Source organism: Maylandia zebra, linkage group LG20 (genome assembly GCF_041146795.1).
Source record: "Maylandia zebra isolate NMK-2024a linkage group LG20, Mzebra_GT3a, whole genome shotgun sequence".
NCBI classification, from domain to species: domain Eukaryota; kingdom Metazoa; phylum Chordata; class Actinopteri; order Cichliformes; family Cichlidae; genus Maylandia; species Maylandia zebra.
Genome location: NC_135186.1, coordinates 34,702,067 through 34,719,927, shown reverse-complemented (window position 1 = coordinate 34,719,927; position 17,861 = coordinate 34,702,067). Strand labels below are relative to the sequence as shown.

Genomic DNA, 17,861 nt, shown 5'->3' with positions numbered 1-17,861 from the left:
TTGTCTTCCTTGTTTATGTCAAGGAAAGCAACACAATGCAACACAAATGATCATAAAATTAAAACAACTCCCTAAAATGACCTTAAAAAGACCCTGAGGGTGTGCGCTACCATCCCATAGAAACCTGTAGATGTGTTGTTTAAGTTTATGCTGTTTATTAAAGGATAATCACTGCACAGACATTTTTATCATTTGTGTCTTTCTCTGTTTTGAAATCTATTTAAATATAACTTATTGAGACAACAAGAAAACATGGACAGACAGTAAGTGGCAGCTGCAGCAAATCAAGAAACAGATGTCATGTGATCTCTAAGCTGCGCCCCTCCCCCACAGATCAGTCCAGTGACAGGACCCCGGGAAGGAGGGACTCGGGTGACAATCGAGGGGGAGAACCTGGGTCTTCAGGTGAAGGAGATCGCCCATGTTCAGGTGGCGGGAGTCCGCTGTAACCCCATCCCCTCGCAATACATCAGCGCAGAGAGGTCAGTGGTGTCAGCATGTTGGTATGAGGACACGTTGGAGTGTGTGAGTGCGTCTGACCGTCTCTCTGTCTGCAGGATCGTCTGTGACATGGCCGAGGCTCTTCTGCCTCACTCTCCAGGCGGTCGGGTAGAGGTCTGCATCGGCTTGTGCAACGAAGAATATCGAGCTTTCTCCAGTGACACGTACGCCTTCGTGGTGAGTGCTTCAGCATCCTGTTGGTGTGTTTACGTGCACTAAAGTCACCATTTCGCACTATTTGTGATGGAAACTGAAAGGTTGAGTTATCAGGATTAGATTTCGTGGAATTTTAGACTTTCTTAAATTTAAATCTTCAGGTCTGCCTTGTCTTAACAGTGCATGGAGGAAGCCGAGTTAATTATAATGGACTATAAATTATCATACAGTGGAAAAACTCCTGTATGATACTTGATGTTTTTTATTCTTTAATGTACCACCGCTGTCTTTTGTGTTTTATTCTCCAGAGCCCGACTTTCAGCCGTGTCCATCCAGAGAAGGGACCTGTTTCTGGGGGAACCAGACTGACGGTGATGGGTCGACACCTGAATGCCGGCAGCTCTGTCACTGTCTACATAAACAAGGAGGAGTGTCTGTTTGTCAAGTTAGTTGGGATCTCTTGACTCTGACATGCACCCAGTAATATATCTGTTGGTAAATAATAACCAGATGCAATGATATATCTCTCTTTCTCCACCAGACGAACTGATCGGGAGATAGTTTGCATAACTCCCAGCTCCACGTCAGGCACGGGCGAAGCCCCCATCCGTCTGAAGATTGATAGGGCCGAGGTTACAAGCACAGATACCAAGTACACATACACGGATGACCCAACCATCACCAGCATTGAACCAAACTGGACCATCCTCAAGTAAATCCTCCACATTCTCCTCATCACTAATCAAATAATCAATCACGATAATGGATCTGTAACCTGTGCGTCTGTTATTTGCGCAGTGGCAGTACGCTGATAACTGTGACGGGAACCAACCTGCACACCATCCAGGAGCCCAAAGTCAGAGCCAAATATGGAGGAGTGGAAACTAACAATGTAAGAACAAAACTCTGACCTCAGTTATTCCCAAGTTCAGGATCGGGACCTTAAACTGTACTGCAGCACTTATTGGTTTTATGCTCTGAAATACAATAAAGGTTATTGGAGTTTTGAGGAGATGAAGTTTGTTTGTGAGATGTTGTTTTAAACCAGTTTCAGCTGCGACCTTAGCCGTCAGCACTCTGCAGTCACCCTGCATTCTTCGTCCTAACCGGACTTCATGGTTTTCTCTCCAGTACTGCACTGTAGTCAATGACAGCACAATGACATGCTTGGCTCCTGGTCTGGTCTACACTAAACCCGACCCGCCAGAGGGGGCGCTGCGGCCCGATGAGTTTGGCTTCATCTTCGATCAGGTATCGCTGACCCACAGCAAGCAGCACCTTCTACTTTATCATAGTACAAGCTTATGACACGCACAAAAGAAAAAAATAACCTGAATCACACAGATAAGAGATAAAAACACACGTGGAGCATTTTTACTCTAAATGACATGTTGACATTACATTAATATTTTCATCCTGTGCAGGTGTCCTCTTTGCTGGTGCTTAACTCCACCCCCTTTACACACTACCCGAACCCAACCTTTGACTCCTTGGGGAACTCTGGGATCCTCGAGGTGAAACCAGGGTCACCCATCATCCTCAAGGTTTGAGTTCTCAAACTTGATGCAATCCATATTCAAAGTATATGTGTGAATGATCCAGCTAAACTTGTCTGTGTGTTTCAGGGTAAAAATTTGATCCCTCCTGCCCCTGGTAACAACCGCCTGAACTACACAGTCCTGATTGGAGAGTCACCCTGCCTCCTAACCGTGTCAGAGAACCAGCTGCTTTGTGATTCACCGGATATCACCGGAGAAAAGAGAGTCGTGGTGAGTAATCTCCTCTTCATTCTTACCTTAACCAGTGATTCATAGAAAACAGCAAGAAATAATCAAGAAAGGTTACAGGACACAGGAAAGGGAAGTTTGTTACATTTTGTTTTTAAAGTGAACAAAACTGTAAAATACAAAGAGGAAACACACAACTACAAAGCAAGAAAAGAGAGACAAGAGACCATAACATACAAAAATGAGACAAAACAGTCGCTGAAACCAGAAAAAACAGACAACAAAGATACAAAAAAGACCTGAAAAAGGAAAAAACATTATAAGGATGCTTCAGACTACACAGAGATTTAAAAAATGGCCAAAACAAAAAACAACCACAATGACCACAAAGAGCAAATCAAAGACACCAAAAAGGATTCAAAAAATGACCATAGAGCCAATAAAAGGGACAAAAACAGGTAAAAACCTCTGCAAACATCAACTTTATATAACAGAAAATGAACCAACCATGAAGCAGGAAATCAATAGATCAACTTATTACAAATAAATATTTTGTGTTGGTGTATGTAAGGTTTTTTTTATGCTGAATTTATTTCCTGACTGAGCTTCCGAAAAGCTTTCTGTCAGCTTTTTCCAGACCTTTTAAGAGTTCATGTCTAATGTGCTTATTTCTCCACAGAAACGCCACCTATTTATTGTTTATGTCTTTGTTTACGAGGGGCAGCCAATGAGAAGAAAGCTGGCTTACAGGGAGAAATGAAAGACACCTAAAATGGCTTGTTTTAGCTAGTAGGTGAACTCAGTATGTGAAAAATAAGGATTATTTTGAACTGTGAATAATAGAAAGCTACTTTAGTACAGTGGAATTATAAAGCTGGATATGAGAATAATAGGTCTCACTCATATTTTTAAGGTTTTTTGAATACCTGTAAGTGGATTTGGCTTTTCTCCTCCATCTACCAGGATTCACTAAAGTATCACATGAAAAACAAGCCTAAAATAGCTTTGATGTGACTTTGTCTAAGTCATAGACACTGACTGTGTTTACATGGACTTGAGTATCCTGGCCGTGAACTACTTTTTGAAGGGAGAACAGAGACAGGAAGAGGAGGAGTAGGAGGATAAGGAGGAAAAGGAGGGGGTCTTTATAAAGGTGAAAGTCATTAAGTGCAGCCGCAGGGAGTCATGGGTAATTGGTTCAATATCACATATCATAGAGTGACACACACACGCACACAGAGTAATGTTTCCTGGACTTCAGAGGACATTGCACTGCCTTACACTCATTTCCTGAAGACTAAATTTAGCCCAACCTTAACCATACATAACCGACAAATACGAAACAAACAAAAGCAAGAACATTTTCAGATATATAAGAAAAATAATGTAATTAATAATAAATAATCATTTCTTTACACATGAATGAGATACACACAGCTCAGCCTGTGGAAGAAATGAATAAACTCTTATCACTTATATGATTTACCTTATGGGGACTTTTTTGTCCCCACGTAGTGGTTTTGTACATACATTCATGTCCTCACAACACCATGTATACAAACACACACACACACACAGAGCTCTTCAAAGTGAAGTTGGTATCAATGAACAGAACCTCCTACGAGACAAACTATTGATATATTATTAAAAGTATCGATTATCATTTCAGAATGCCTCCCTCCCCTCCGGCGTCTGTTCATATCTTCTTTATCATTTATTTATCAGTTTGTTCATAGTACCTTCATCTGTTGTAGAATCGATATTAAAAGGCTGTAAAGAGGAAACACTTTAATGAAACATTAATACAAGAGACAACAAAGATAATGAAACACGTATAACATGAAGATCTATCTGTGTGTGTGTTTGTACATTAACTGTATAATTTGTTACAATTTTGTCTCTTTAAAAGACTGAAAATCTGTATTCTCCTGCAACAAAGTATCATTACCAAAGTTACTGTGTAACATCTGCACAGTGGATGGCAGCATTTAAAACTTTACAGTTTTTCTTTAACCAAAGCTAAACTGTGTTAGTTATGAAGGATTTAACAGAGTAATTTAAGGGAGGAATTGTACTTAAAGCAGCAAAATGCCTCAATTCAGATAATTCCATACAGTTTTATTCATATTGTGCCAGTTCACAACAGCTTTATATTATAAACTGAATATTAGTGAATCACAACTATCGGACGGGTATAAACAAGCACATTAGCGTCACAGTTATGGGATCATAACTGGAATAAAATATAAGATATAAGATGTGCCTGTCTCCTGGACCCAAATTGGGAGCTGTTTCACAGGAGAGAGGCCTGATAGCAGACGACTGTGTCTCCCATTCGACTTTTGGAAACTCTAAATATCTCGAGCAATCCTACAGTTTGAGAGAGAAGTGCTCTAGTATAATAGTATGATATCATGAGGTCTTTAAGACATGATGATCATCCAGGACTTTGACAGCTAAAGGGTTTTAAATGTAACTCTGGATTTAACAGTTAAAATAGGCTAATATAAGAAAAATATGTGACTTTTTGATCACAGAGTCCATTTCATGAAGCTTTCATGACAATATGAGTCTTTATGGCACTTTGAAATAAGGTATGACAACTGTGAGATAATCAAAAGTAGATAAAAAGTTATGAAATTGATCAAAAGGGAAAAAAACTTTGATGTTGGGAGGTAACCGTGTCATAAACACGTTTTTGTTCTGTCTTCTGTAGATCTTGGTGGGTGGTCTGGAGTACTCCCCAGGCATGCTCCATATCTACTCCGACAGTGCCTTGACGCTGCCTGCCATCATTGGGATCGGAGCAGGCGGAGGCGTGCTGCTCATCGCGATCATCGCAGTGTTGATCGCTTACAAGAGGAAGACCCGTGATGCCGACCGCACGCTCAAACGCCTCCAGCTGCAGATGGACAACCTGGAGAGCCGGGTGGCGCTAGAGTGCAAAGAGGGTGTGTTCTGCCTTCCTTCCTTACCTCCAGTCCTTCCTTCTGTGGTGATTTGTTTTAATGTTCTTCTTCCTCTCGCAGCCTTTGCGGAGCTGCAGACAGACATCCAAGAACTTACCAATGACATGGATGGAGTGAAGATTCCCTTCTTGGAATATCGGACATACACCATGAGGGTCATGTTCCCTGGGATAGAAGAACACCCCGTCCTCAAAGAGCTTGACGTATGTACAATACGGCAGGATGTTCGGATCTTTGAGTCTCTGGATCCACAATTTTTCCCTGATCATAATAACAGGGTGTGGCAGCAAATCAGCCCACAGGTGGAAAGAATTTCCTAAACTTGGTGAACTATAATTTCCAGAGATTAGTTTTTCTTCCCTGATTGTGGATTTATATTTAAATTAGTTCTGTAGATTATTACTGTTTTGTTTTTTTTTAGGTTTATTCCTATTTATTTCTATTTTTAAAAAAGACAAAATCTCCTTCTTTCAGGCTTAAAAATTTATATTTGTGATCTTTTGTTTATATTTATTCTAATTTTATTTAGTTTAACCAGGTTTATTCAAACATTTTACGTTTATTCATATTTATTTCCCCTTTAGGTTTATTGAAATTTGTTTAGTTCTGTTTTCAGGTTTTGTTTTTGAACTTTGTCAGTTTTATTGAAGGTTATTCTCATTCATATCTTTAGGTTTATTGTCTGTTGTACAGATTTGTTCATCTTTTATTTTTTATTTTTTCACATTTTTTCCTATTTCAGTTTGGTTCTTTGTTCAGGGTTACTTAGATTTATTCCACATCTGTCAGGTTTGTTCATGTTTATTCAGGTTCATTCTGCTTTTGTCATCTGGTTGAGTTTATTGCTCTTTCCTTCTTTCATCCTCCGGGCTTATTTATTAAATCCATTTAAATTTCTGATGGTTTTTCAGATTAATAACCACTTGTACAAATTTAGTCTTTTTTCAGTCCTAGCTTGGTTAACTTGCCTTGTTCTGATTTATTTCCACATGTTTAGGTCTTAGGTTTTGGGGGGTTGTTTAGGATTTTTCTAGTTTATTTAGATTTATCAACTAAATAATGAATTTATATTTATATCACTGTGGATTTGTTGATGTTTATTTGGTTTACTGATGTTATCTTTAACCTCTGACCTGACCTCTTGGTGAGCGACTCTCTGTTTGTGTTTAAATAACTAAGTGCACATGCATCTGTTTAGTCTCCAGCCAATGTGGAGAAAGCTCTGCGTCTCTTCAGCCAGCTGCTGAACAACAAGATGTTCCTGCTGACCTTCATCCACACGCTGGAGGCTCAGAGGTCGTTCTCCATGAGAGACAGGGGGAACGTGGCCTCCCTGCTCATGGCTGCTCTGCAGGTATCTGTCACAGTGCTACAGCCTGCTAATTATGCTGGTTACTACACCTGTAGTGATAGCAGTAGAGGCTTGTAAACCTATTATGAGTTAAAAAAAATGTAAATAATTGCTGAGCGGTTTAAGTCTTTGTCTTTGCCTCTTCAGGGTCGGATGGAATATGCTACAGTGGTGTTAAAACAGCTGCTGGCCGACCTGATTGAGAAAAACCTGGAGAACAGAAACCATCCCAAACTGCTGCTGAGGAGGTGCGTTCCCTGCTGTTCACTTTAAGTTTGACTGTTTTCAGTGTGAGTGGGTGGTCACACCTGGAATATTAAAGCTGATCTGCTGAATGAATCCACGTCTGGCTGATTAACAGCCTGCACTGAATGTGTCGCATCCCATGTCTAAGAGCTACTTCAGAATAAAAGTCCTTGTTTATGAAGCCGGTGTAGCAGCCCTGTCTTTCCTCCTTCAACCCCCAAATCCCTGCCTCCTGCTCTCTAACTGACCTCATTAAGCTCTTCCTGTCCAATTTGATGTGACCAATCAGGAAAGAGCAGGAGTTAATGTTTTCACTAATGACCTCCGACCTGTATATATGTGTTTAGGACCGAGTCTGTTGCTGAGAAGATGCTGACGAACTGGTTCACTTTCCTCCTCCATCGATTCCTCAAGGTACACCATCCTCTCTGCTTTTTCCTTCCTTCCTTCCTACCTTTCCTCCTGCTCCCCCTAATTGACCTCATTAAAGTCTGCCTCTCAACTCTGAGCGTGACCAATCAGATCAGAGCTGCAGCTAATTTATTCATAGGGAATGAAGGGGATTGGCTTAAATCCCCCTGATGAGTTTTGAGGATTAAACTGTAGTAATAAACCTGGCTTTCCTCCTTCTCTTCTTTCCTCCTTTTAAAAAAAAAATCTCCCCTCCTTCCCTTCATTCCCTCCCCTCTTCCTGTCCTTCAGGAGTGTGCGGGCGAGCCTCTCTTCATGCTGTATTGTGCCATAAAGCAGCAGATGGAGAAGGGACCGATTGACGCCATCACCGGAGAAGCTCGTTATTCTCTCAGTGAAGACAAACTCATCCGACAGCAGATCGACTACAAACAGCTGGTAACGCACACGCGCACCCACACCAACCAAAATTAAATACAGCAGTTTGAGCTGTGACTGAGTGCAGCTGCGGTGAGAATAGACTGCTGGTTTCACCATATTTTGGTAGTTTTGTTTATTAGTTATAAACCACATTTCCAGCCTTAGCTTTGTCAAGTCATTCCTAGAGAAATTTGATGAAATAAAGCACACGGCCGTTTAAAAAAGACAAAAAACGCTACATATTTATTCACATTACTTTACAGTGTAAAGATTTGCGGCTAAGGACATGTAAGCTTCAATCATACATCATCTTCACTGCAGTAACCCAAGTCCTCGTGGCCCATTGACGGCTAAATGCTAAACATAACAGCGTGTCCATAATAACACATTATACTGGAAACAAACTGGGTAATTGATTTTTGACTTGACCTAAACTAACTTCCCAAAAAAGCCATCTATTAAAAATATGCAATGACAAATGGAAATAATTAAATTTGTTAAAAAATCTTCTGTAGATATTTATGATTTTTTTAAATGAATTCATTCATTTAGATGCCTTGAATAATGAAGTGAAGCTCTAATGTGATGTTACCTCCATTAAATCTTTGTTTTATTGACAAGCACCTTCTGTATCATTGCCCAACAGAAAGGTTTTAAATGACAGCACGCCATGTCGGGGGTTTTTCAGTGAATAGCAGTGTTGAAATATGCAGTATAAGTTTATGCTATAGCAGCACGTTTAAGCCAGAGCTCTCAATCTGTCAGCTGTCTTGCTTGTTTGTTCCCTCCACGTTTACCCAAGGTCAATAATTTGTGTTAATTTAACTAATTTAGACTTAATCTGTTAATAAAAATCAATTTCATAGAAAACAAATGCAATTTTTGTAATTGATAACCTCAAAACAAACATTTATATCGCTAAATGAGGCAGTGCTTTCCAGAACAGTCTGTGTTACTCTTTAATTGCGTGCTATACGATATAGCTGAGTAGTGTGTGAGTGTATGAGTACAATATGTTTCTTATTTTATTTGAAATACACAGCTGGCTACTGACTTGTTCCCCATAATTTTGCAGCAGGAACCAGCAGTGTTTTATTGGTACCTGATTCATACAATAAACTCACCCTGTAAATTGCAGGCTCCCTTATAACGTGTTACAGATGAGTCCTTTAACTCACCACAAAGTGGATTTTGTTGCGTTCACTGTATCCATAGCAACAAGCATCATTGAAGCACAGAAGCAGGATGTTTACGACCACTCGGCGTTGTTTTCTGTCGGGGGTCTGCGGCGAATGAAAGTTCAGTGTTTGACACACCAGCTGGGGATTATTATAAATTATGTAAAGGGCGTGTGTGTGTGTGTGTGTGTGTGTGTGTGGGGGGGGGGGGGGGGGGGGGGGGGGGGGGGGAGCATGTTAAGTCAGTGAGGGTCCTCGAAAAGACTGTGTGTGTGTGTGTGTGTGTGTGTGTGTGTGTGGTTAAAAATATCCAATTTAACAGCCCGTGACGTTTTCCTCGCTGTGACAACACTGTGGTAAACACACAAGCAGCAGCTTAATAAAGTTTGGTGCAGACAGATGAGTCTCTGCTTTCTCTCTCGCCGTCTCAGACGCTGATGTGCATCCCCCCTGAGGGTGAAGTTGGGACTGAGGTGCCAGTGAAGGTGCTGAACTGCGACACAGTCACTCAGGTCAAAGACAAACTGCTGGACGCTGTTTACAAAGGAATCCCATACTCGCAGAGACCTCAGGCCGACGACATGGACTTGGGTAACTACCGACAGATATCCTACTTCAAGAAAAGGCGCAGACAGTATAAAACATGGATGCAGCTTTTCATCTGCAAAGTGCATTCTTTCTAATAGCCTGCAGGGGGCGACTCCACTGGATGCAGATAGAAGTATTGCTGTTTCAAAGTTGTCACTCAGTGTATGGCCTCCGTGCTGTTTCAAAGCCTAATTAAATAGAACATGAGATTATTTTGGTAATAATGGTCGTTACCGGAGTCACAAAGGTGGCTACAGTCGGGTACGTTCACTGGTTTATAACTTATGAAAGGACTTCGCTAACCAATGGATGACATCTCTGTGGCTGTGATGTGATTTTTACATAAACTTTGGATTAGCTCAGAAAATATTTTCTTGTTTAACAGCATAACATCTACAAGTCAATGTTGTTTTTCTAGTTTTTGAGACATAATTGCAATTGCTGTATGTAAGACGCTACTGTTACTCAGTGAGTTTAACGTCACCATCACCACTCAGGTCCTGTCTTCAGCATGATGGGGTTTAATGTCCCCAACAACCCGCCAGCTGCTAGTTAGTCCCCAGTTACACAGGACTAAAGACCAGTTGGCAACTCCCTGGCAACCACTGTGGCTAGATAAAAATGTTTCCTTAACTGGTTGGCAAGCAGTTGGAGTTGCTGGTACTAAACAGGCAAAACTGGTGGCAACCGCAATGCAAACCAGAAAGAGGAAGCGTTAGCCTTCAAAGTAAAAGTTCCATCTTTTAAAATGGACTGTTACAGTTACACAGCACTACTTTTACTTCAGTTCCAGTTTGTATTGCACCTTTCACAGTTTTTCTGCATCTCAGCAAGTAGTTGAGCGATAATTTTATACAAGTTGCCTGCAGCAGTTGCTAGAAACCACAACCACTGTGGCTGGTTTTACCTAGAGACAGCACTGCTTACAAACCAGTCGGGGGATGCTAATTTATCCCTAGTGGGGGAAAAATAAAAAACCCTGTACCACCGAGTAAACAGTCACTACGCATGTGAGTTCTTGGTAAATGCATCTTCTGAGACACACAACACCTGCAAAATATACTTGTGTATCTAATAATTGTATTAAATTAGGTGAATACATGTATGAATGACAAAATGAGGAGAATAGGTCCCCATTCATCAGAATTTCAGTAAATAATAAAATGTCAGTAAAAATAAATCAGTTACATACTCCAGCAGAGAGTCGTCAAACTTAAGCCCAGTTCATTTAAAACACGACTGCAGTTCGGGGTTGGGTGGACAGTTCTCTGATCCTTTGTCTGTGCTCGTGATGTCAGAGTGGCGTCAGGGTCGGCTCACAAGGATCATCCTGCAGGACGAAGACGTGACAACTAAGATAGAGAGCGACTGGAAGAGACTCAACACGCTGGCGCACTACCAGGTACAGACGTGCATTTACTGCAGAGATCACCTGAAAGTTTGTTTGTTAGCAGTTTCATCCACATGAAACCTTTTAGTAAGAATATAATATTTTCTCCACATTTGAAACATTTTCAGTAAAGAAACTTTTAACTGTTTATCTTGTCTAGTTAACATAAATACCATTTATTATTATTTTCCCTATTTTTTATTCCTTTCTTTGTTCTTGTCCCACAGTGCTTTAATTCCCCTCTTCCCTTCACTCCTTGTATGTATTTAGTCTGTGTTTCTGTCCTCGGTCTGTCGGCTGATTTGGATTTCTGTACAGCCTACACCGTAACCTGCACAAGTGGCTGATGCTGCTGCCGCCAGTCACTTGTGTGCACGATGGAGACAAATAAAATGTTAGGAGAGTGGTATTCACACGTTTTTCCCAAACACTCCAGCAAAAAGTATCCTGAACATCACAGCTGGAATCAATGGTGCTTAACAGACCAATCACAATTGTCGAGAGCTTTAAAAGTGCAGTTAGATTTCTACCAGCAGCAGGTCGGGTTATGTCTCCACTATACAGTAAAAAGGAAGGTAGTGTTCATATTTCCACTCCTGATTTTAGCACCATTGTGTTAATAACTGAAGACCTTATGTAAGATTACATATAAGTCTTTCATTAATAGCTTAGTGGAATTCCTGACTTTTGCACACTAATGGGAAACATTGCTTTGTTACAGAAACCAGCCGAACATGTTGTTTGGTGAAAAGAACAGATGTTTTACTTGAAGAAGTCAATAAATCTTCTCAGTTTTCTTTCACAAATACAAGAAAGAATTGAAAATTAGACAGTTTGAAACTACTGACAACCACAAGCCAAACCTTTGAACCCAGACAGCACCAAAGCTTTGATTTACGTAACATTATCCAGGAAAACTCTTATATTTAACATAATGTAATGGAACATACTATATAGTATAAGGAAACATAAAATTCTATTGCATGAAGTATTGTGATATAGTGTAACATAATGTAATCTAATATACATACAGTATAAGATCATTTTGAGGATTAAGAAGACTGTTGAAGATGTAATAGAATGAAAGAATGGTCTAATGTAAGTATACAGTCAGTCCACTTCATAATACTTAAACGGCACTCGTAAAATGACTGTGCAGCTGCAGATTGAAAACATTTCCTCTTGCCGATTTATTAAAATCTCAGCGGCCTGTGCACCCTCGCTCTCTGTTTGAGCTCCGAGCAAGTTCGTGTTCTTCATCAGCTCCTGCAGCGGCACGTGTGGATTTTATCAAGATTGTGGACGGGATAAGAATCGACTGGCTGAACGGATAATTAGTCAGCTGATTGATGGAGCAATTGGCTGACTAACTGATGTTTCACTGTGCATTGCTAGGTAACAGACGGCTCCGTGGTGGCGCTCGTCCAGAAGCAGGTTTCTGCCTACAACATCGCCAACTCCTTCACCTTCACCAGATCGCTGAGCAGATACGGTACTGAGCGCGCTCGCTCACACACACACACACACACACACACACACACACACACACACACACACACACACAGTTATTAGGTTTTCTTGCTGGCCAGTTCTGCATCGTGTTTTATTGGCAGGGTTAATGGTTTCCAGACTTTTCATATATCAAATGCATCATTCTGGTTTATTTCACCTGACTGTATTTCCCGTTTCTATTACCTCCTCATAGGTCATGCAAACTTTTCATTCTCTACCACATTGCACATATTTCAAGAAATGGAGGAAAGTTTAATTTAGCAACAGTCCAAACATTTTTTTAACTGCAATTTAACATTTGCTGTACTGCCTGTACACGCTGCAGAAATGCCAGCATATCTGTTTTTAACAAACCTGAGGTAGCCTGGAGTCCTTCAAGTTTCAAGGTTATCATGACTGCCAATGGCATCGCCCGCTTGGACTGAATCCGCCACAGTATTAACACTGTGGTGGACTGCTGGCTCTAAAAGCAGCTCAGTGCATCCATTCAATTTGCTTATAAATCAAAGTAATGAGGGTTTGAAACGTCTTCACAAACTTAAAGAATGCTTTATGCTTCCTCCTTCTTCTGGTTTTTAAACTCGTACCATGATCTGGATTACTGGTAACCTGTACGGACAACCCAACCTCTACAGGAAGTCTCTCTCTTTTGTGTTTGAGCACAGCAGGAACTAGCAACTATCAAAGTTAGAAGAACGGCGTTTTTAGTCTTTAGTCTTTTGATATGAGTATACGGTGATTGATTTAGACAGTGTGGCAACACCATCAATCACCATCTTCAAACATGTTTTTAGGAAACAGTTGGCTCCAAAACTGGAAGCAAACACAGAGGATTGGACCGACAGTGAAGTGACAGAGAAAATCTAACACGATATTCACTCATCAAAATGAATTTTTTGTTCTCATGTCTTCTCAGCTTGCTACCTTCAGTGTCTGCCCACAGCTAGTTAACGTGAAGAGGAAATAAATGTATTTAACACGTCTGAGAGTCACAATAACTTTGGAGGTGGAAAGTAAAAGTTAGCACAACTCACTGAGACGCTACAGACGAATTAATGGGGAACACAGCAGTCAGAAATAATAATAATCTGAGATTGATTTAATCCATAACACTTGCGAGATTACAGCGTTTACATTCCGTTGGTGAAAATAAATTTTACACAGATGTATTTTTGAGGGCGTTACAAGTTATACAGATGTGGTTTGTTGGAAGTTATGCACAATGACTGTTTACCTTTATAGCTATAGCAGCTGTGTGGAAAACAGTGAAAGTTTAGTTTATATCCAGGCCAGATGTTGTTGTTCAGTTCTCACCATTAAAGCACAGTATTGACTCACAAAATCAGTGTTCAGCCTCTTCTTTTCTAACCAGATGACTAATCAGGAACATCTTTCTCTCTGTTTGTGCCATCAGAGTCTTTACTGAGAACATCCAGCAGTCCCGACAGCCTGAGATCCAGAGCTCCAATGATCACCCCAGACCAGGAAACTGGTAATATGGCAGCAGATATACTCAGATATAGTAACTTTCTTTACATTAGGATACATCTGTGGTGTTTTCATGTGTTAGACCTTTAAGTTTGTTTCAAAGATGCTGTGAAAGATGAACAGGATTCATTGCTTGTGTTGAGACAGCATTACATTTAACTTCTGCGACAGCACAGTCATGATCTTTGATATACTTGGACGTTTTGTCTATCTCAGACAAAAACTCTGCCAAGAAAAAGGAAATTATATTATCTAGATACCAAAAATGATAATATTGGAGTTCTATAGTTAATGAATAACACCTGAAATAAAGTTTGACACAGGGTACCTACAGAGTGATGCCAGTTTTTGGCAAATTTGCAGGTAATTGCTTCAAATAAATTGATAATAATCCAAAGAAAGGAGTAAAACTGAGACTTCTGTGGCTTCTGGAAAACTGGGATTGGTAATCGAGCCTTTGTGTCTTTCCAGGAACTAAACTGTGGCACCTGGTGAAAAATCATGAGCACAGCGACCAGAGAGAAGGAGACCGTGGCAGCAAGATGGTTTCTGAAATCTACCTGACCAGACTTCTAGCAACCAAGGTACCTCAAACAAAACAGCACAAGCCTTCACAGATGTCAGTGTGGGGCTTAAGATTAAAGTTACAGTAATGCCTTAAAGTATGGCTGTAATAATCATCTTCATTGTACGCAGAGACTGTAGTTTCAGAAGATGTACATTTTGTATATTATAATCTAGTTTAATTAAAATAGGTAAAATGTTAATTTTAACCTTCTGAATTTGTCCAATGTTTCTGGTTAATGATCTTTTTTTTTCTATTATCTAATTTTTAAATATTTAAACCTTTGTTTTGGTCCTCGCACCAACAGGGGACGCTGCAGAAGTTTGTGGATGACCTGTTTGAGACTGTGTTTAGCACCGCCCATCGTGGCTCTGCACTCCCATTGGCCATAAAATACATGTTCGACTTCTTAGACGAGCAGGCCGACAAACGACAGATAACTGACCCAGACGTCCGACACACCTGGAAGAGCAACTGGTGAGAGAAAGTTGCTCAAGAATGTGGATTTTAAAAAAATTATAAGGTAAAGTCACAGCTGTTTAAATGTTTTTTTAAAAACATCTCTTTTCTCTGTTCTTGCAGCCTTCCTCTCAGGTTCTGGGTGAATGTTATTAAGAATCCTCAGTTTGTGTTCGACATCCACAAGAGCAGCATCACCGACGCTTGCTTGTCAGTCGTCGCTCAGACCTTCATGGATTCCTGCTCGACGTCTGAACATCGGCTCGGCAAAGACTCTCCATCCAACAAACTGCTCTACGCGAAGGACATCCCCAACTACAAGAGCTGGGTGGAAAGGTAGATAGCACGCTAACTTATTAACTAATACATCCTGTGTAAAGCAAGTATCTAACGTGCTAATTAATTTATATATTTAAGAAAAATAAATGAGTGAGCTGGGTTTAGGTGTAAATAACCAGTTAACTAACCTGCTAATATTAGCTGATGCCCTATGACAAGAAAGTGACTGATCAATATAACCTGTCAGAATTAATATGTTAAAGTAGCTACTACAGCTTAATTTACATTCTGAAGAGCAGAACTGTAGAAAGAAAGAAAGAAGAAAGGCTTGCAGAGACTGAGACTCTTGCCTTATTAGAATAATAGTATGGGGTCATAATCACATTAATTAGTGCTGATGATTAATAAGGCCTGCTCATGCAAAATGTAAAAATATTACACCATTAGAGCTGGCGACTTGGGTAATTATCCTGGTAAATTAACCCAAAAGCTACACATTAACTTGCTGATGCAGTTAAAGTCTGAAGTTAGTCACCACAGCTAACTTTGTCTGTGTCCTTCAGGTATTACAGGGATATAGCCAAGATGCCTAGCATCAGCGATCAGGACATGGACGCATACCTGGTGGAGCAGTCCCGACTCCACGGAAATGAGTTCAACACACTGAGTGCACTCAGCGAGCTCTACTTCTACATCAACAAGTACAAGGAAGAGGTGAGTGAGTTAGTAACTTTGAGGTTTGACATTGGCATTCGCTACATGACTGATGTTGTAAAAGCAACTAACACGACCTTCCAGTTCTTTGGTTCCCCTTAAGACTTGCCTCATCAACTTACCTTACATGGCAGTAAAATAATAAATCAGCTAGTCATCCAACCCTGACCTTGAGCAAGACGATCCTTTCCCACATCCTCTGAACCACTCGTAGCACCTCTATCAAAATAACATTTTCACTGATGCACGAACAAATTTGTTTATATCAGGGACATGAAGCAATACCCTTAGCTGATATCATTTCTTCTGTTTTTCCCACATGTGCAGATCCTAACAGCACTGGACCGGGATGGGTACTGTCGCAAACACAAACTGAGGCACAAACTGGAGCAAGCCATCAATCTGATGTCTGGAAGCAGCTGAGAGAAGGGGAAGGATGAATGGACTGATGGATTGATGGATGGGGGGGGGGGGGGGGGGGGGCGTGGGAAGATGAATGGGGGAGGGGGAAATGAGGGCATTTGGTTTTTCTGAACTGTTTAAACAGTCAGCCGAACTGCTCCATGTTGGACCGAACTGACAGCCGCAGCTCCAGTTGCATTAGCAATCAATCTATCAGTAATTTATTTGTCAGTTGATGGATTGATTGACTTGAAGATCGACTGGCTGGGTGGGACCCCAACTACCTCCATTTGGTGGATTTTTGGGGTGGAAAATTGATTTCCAAACCGATGCGGATACATTTACTATGGAACTTTGAGTCATTTGGGGGCAAAAAATAACCCTTCTAGATGCATCTGTCGGTTTGGATTTGATTTTACTGCAAGCAGGGATCAAACAAAGGGGATGTAGCTGTGGGCTAAAGACTGTGTCACGTTTCTCCGAACAGTGGATGTGACGTGAGAACAAAGTGACCTGACTTCAGCTTGCTTCGGAACTTAACAGGTGCTTGGTTGAAAGGTCGGATCAAGTTTCCATGAAAGCTACAGACTACACTTTGAAAAGCTTGTTCTGTCTGAAGGATCAAGAAACTACGCCTATGGTCAGACAGTCACAGGAAAAACACAACAGGCTGGATTGAACTTCAAGAGCCTCATCATAATCTGAACAAGTCCAGGGCTAAGTCAAGGCCTACCACAGAGGTTCAAAGCCTCTTTACTGATGTCGTAACTTTGGACCACTTATCCTCAACCATACCCTTAGCATTGTCTGGAAGAATCCACTGTAAGGAAGTCAGGTCAGAACTTGAGGCTGGAAGCGACAAAGTCAAGTCACCGATTTGGAATATCTGACCCTACCGTGGACTTTTTTGGATTCAGTTGGTTGTTTTAAGCTTTAATGAAGAAGACGAAAGCAAATAAACTAAATGTCCAATAAACCGATGGCTTGACCTTAACTTGAAATCACTGGATGCTAAGAGGATTTGGACATAGAGTAATAAGGACTCTGAAGGGAGATGATATAACTTGACCTTGGACTTGTTCGGCCAAGCCTCGTCAGGATCTAAATGTTTCTAAGTTGCTGTTTAAATAACCACTCGATTCTCTGGACAATCACTCTATACCACAGCACACTGAGCCCGATGCCTACTGACAGACCAGTACCTGTGTCCATAACCGTTTCCCGTCCTCCCTCTTTTCTTCACAGTCCATCAGAAGTTTACCTCCTAATTTTCCTCGTCCTACTCCTTCTCTACCTTCCTTTTCTTTCCTTCTTCGCTCTTTCTCCCCACCTTTGATTCCTGCTCGTCCTCGACCCTCGACCCTCCATCATTGGTCAGTCATGCTGGCCTCTGGCCATCCTACTGGCCAAGAAGACTCTTTAGTAATGTACTGCCCGACCAATCAAGACTGTGGAATTCGCCAGAATTGTGAATAATTTACTAGAAGTGAATATAAACGAATATA

General features: G+C 40.9%; 1 protein-coding gene across 1 annotated transcript in view; it reads left to right on the top strand.

The window, feature by feature from the left end:
• plxna3 (plexin A3) overlaps positions 1-16,430 on the top strand; it is a 136,550-nt gene extending 120,120 nt beyond the window's left edge. The window contains exons 16-38 of the mRNA XM_004568188.4: positions 334-482; positions 558-678; positions 966-1,102; positions 1,199-1,369; positions 1,456-1,549; positions 1,789-1,908; positions 2,082-2,201; positions 2,283-2,426; positions 5,101-5,335; positions 5,414-5,556; positions 6,552-6,707; positions 6,852-6,952; positions 7,298-7,364; positions 7,653-7,799; positions 9,391-9,550; positions 10,846-10,949; positions 12,333-12,429; positions 13,864-13,941; positions 14,409-14,521; positions 14,810-14,979; positions 15,085-15,297; positions 15,804-15,954; positions 16,282-16,430. Of these exons, the coding sequence (XP_004568245.1) occupies positions 334-482; positions 558-678; positions 966-1,102; positions 1,199-1,369; positions 1,456-1,549; positions 1,789-1,908; positions 2,082-2,201; positions 2,283-2,426; positions 5,101-5,335; positions 5,414-5,556; positions 6,552-6,707; positions 6,852-6,952; positions 7,298-7,364; positions 7,653-7,799; positions 9,391-9,550; positions 10,846-10,949; positions 12,333-12,429; positions 13,864-13,941; positions 14,409-14,521; positions 14,810-14,979; positions 15,085-15,297; positions 15,804-15,954; positions 16,282-16,377 (3,087 nt within the window). The 3' untranslated portion in view covers positions 16,378-16,430. The remainder of the gene's footprint in view (positions 1-333; positions 483-557; positions 679-965; positions 1,103-1,198; positions 1,370-1,455; positions 1,550-1,788; positions 1,909-2,081; positions 2,202-2,282; positions 2,427-5,100; positions 5,336-5,413; positions 5,557-6,551; positions 6,708-6,851; positions 6,953-7,297; positions 7,365-7,652; positions 7,800-9,390; positions 9,551-10,845; positions 10,950-12,332; positions 12,430-13,863; positions 13,942-14,408; positions 14,522-14,809; positions 14,980-15,084; positions 15,298-15,803; positions 15,955-16,281) is intronic.
• Positions 16,431-17,861: the final 1,431 nt, after the last annotated feature.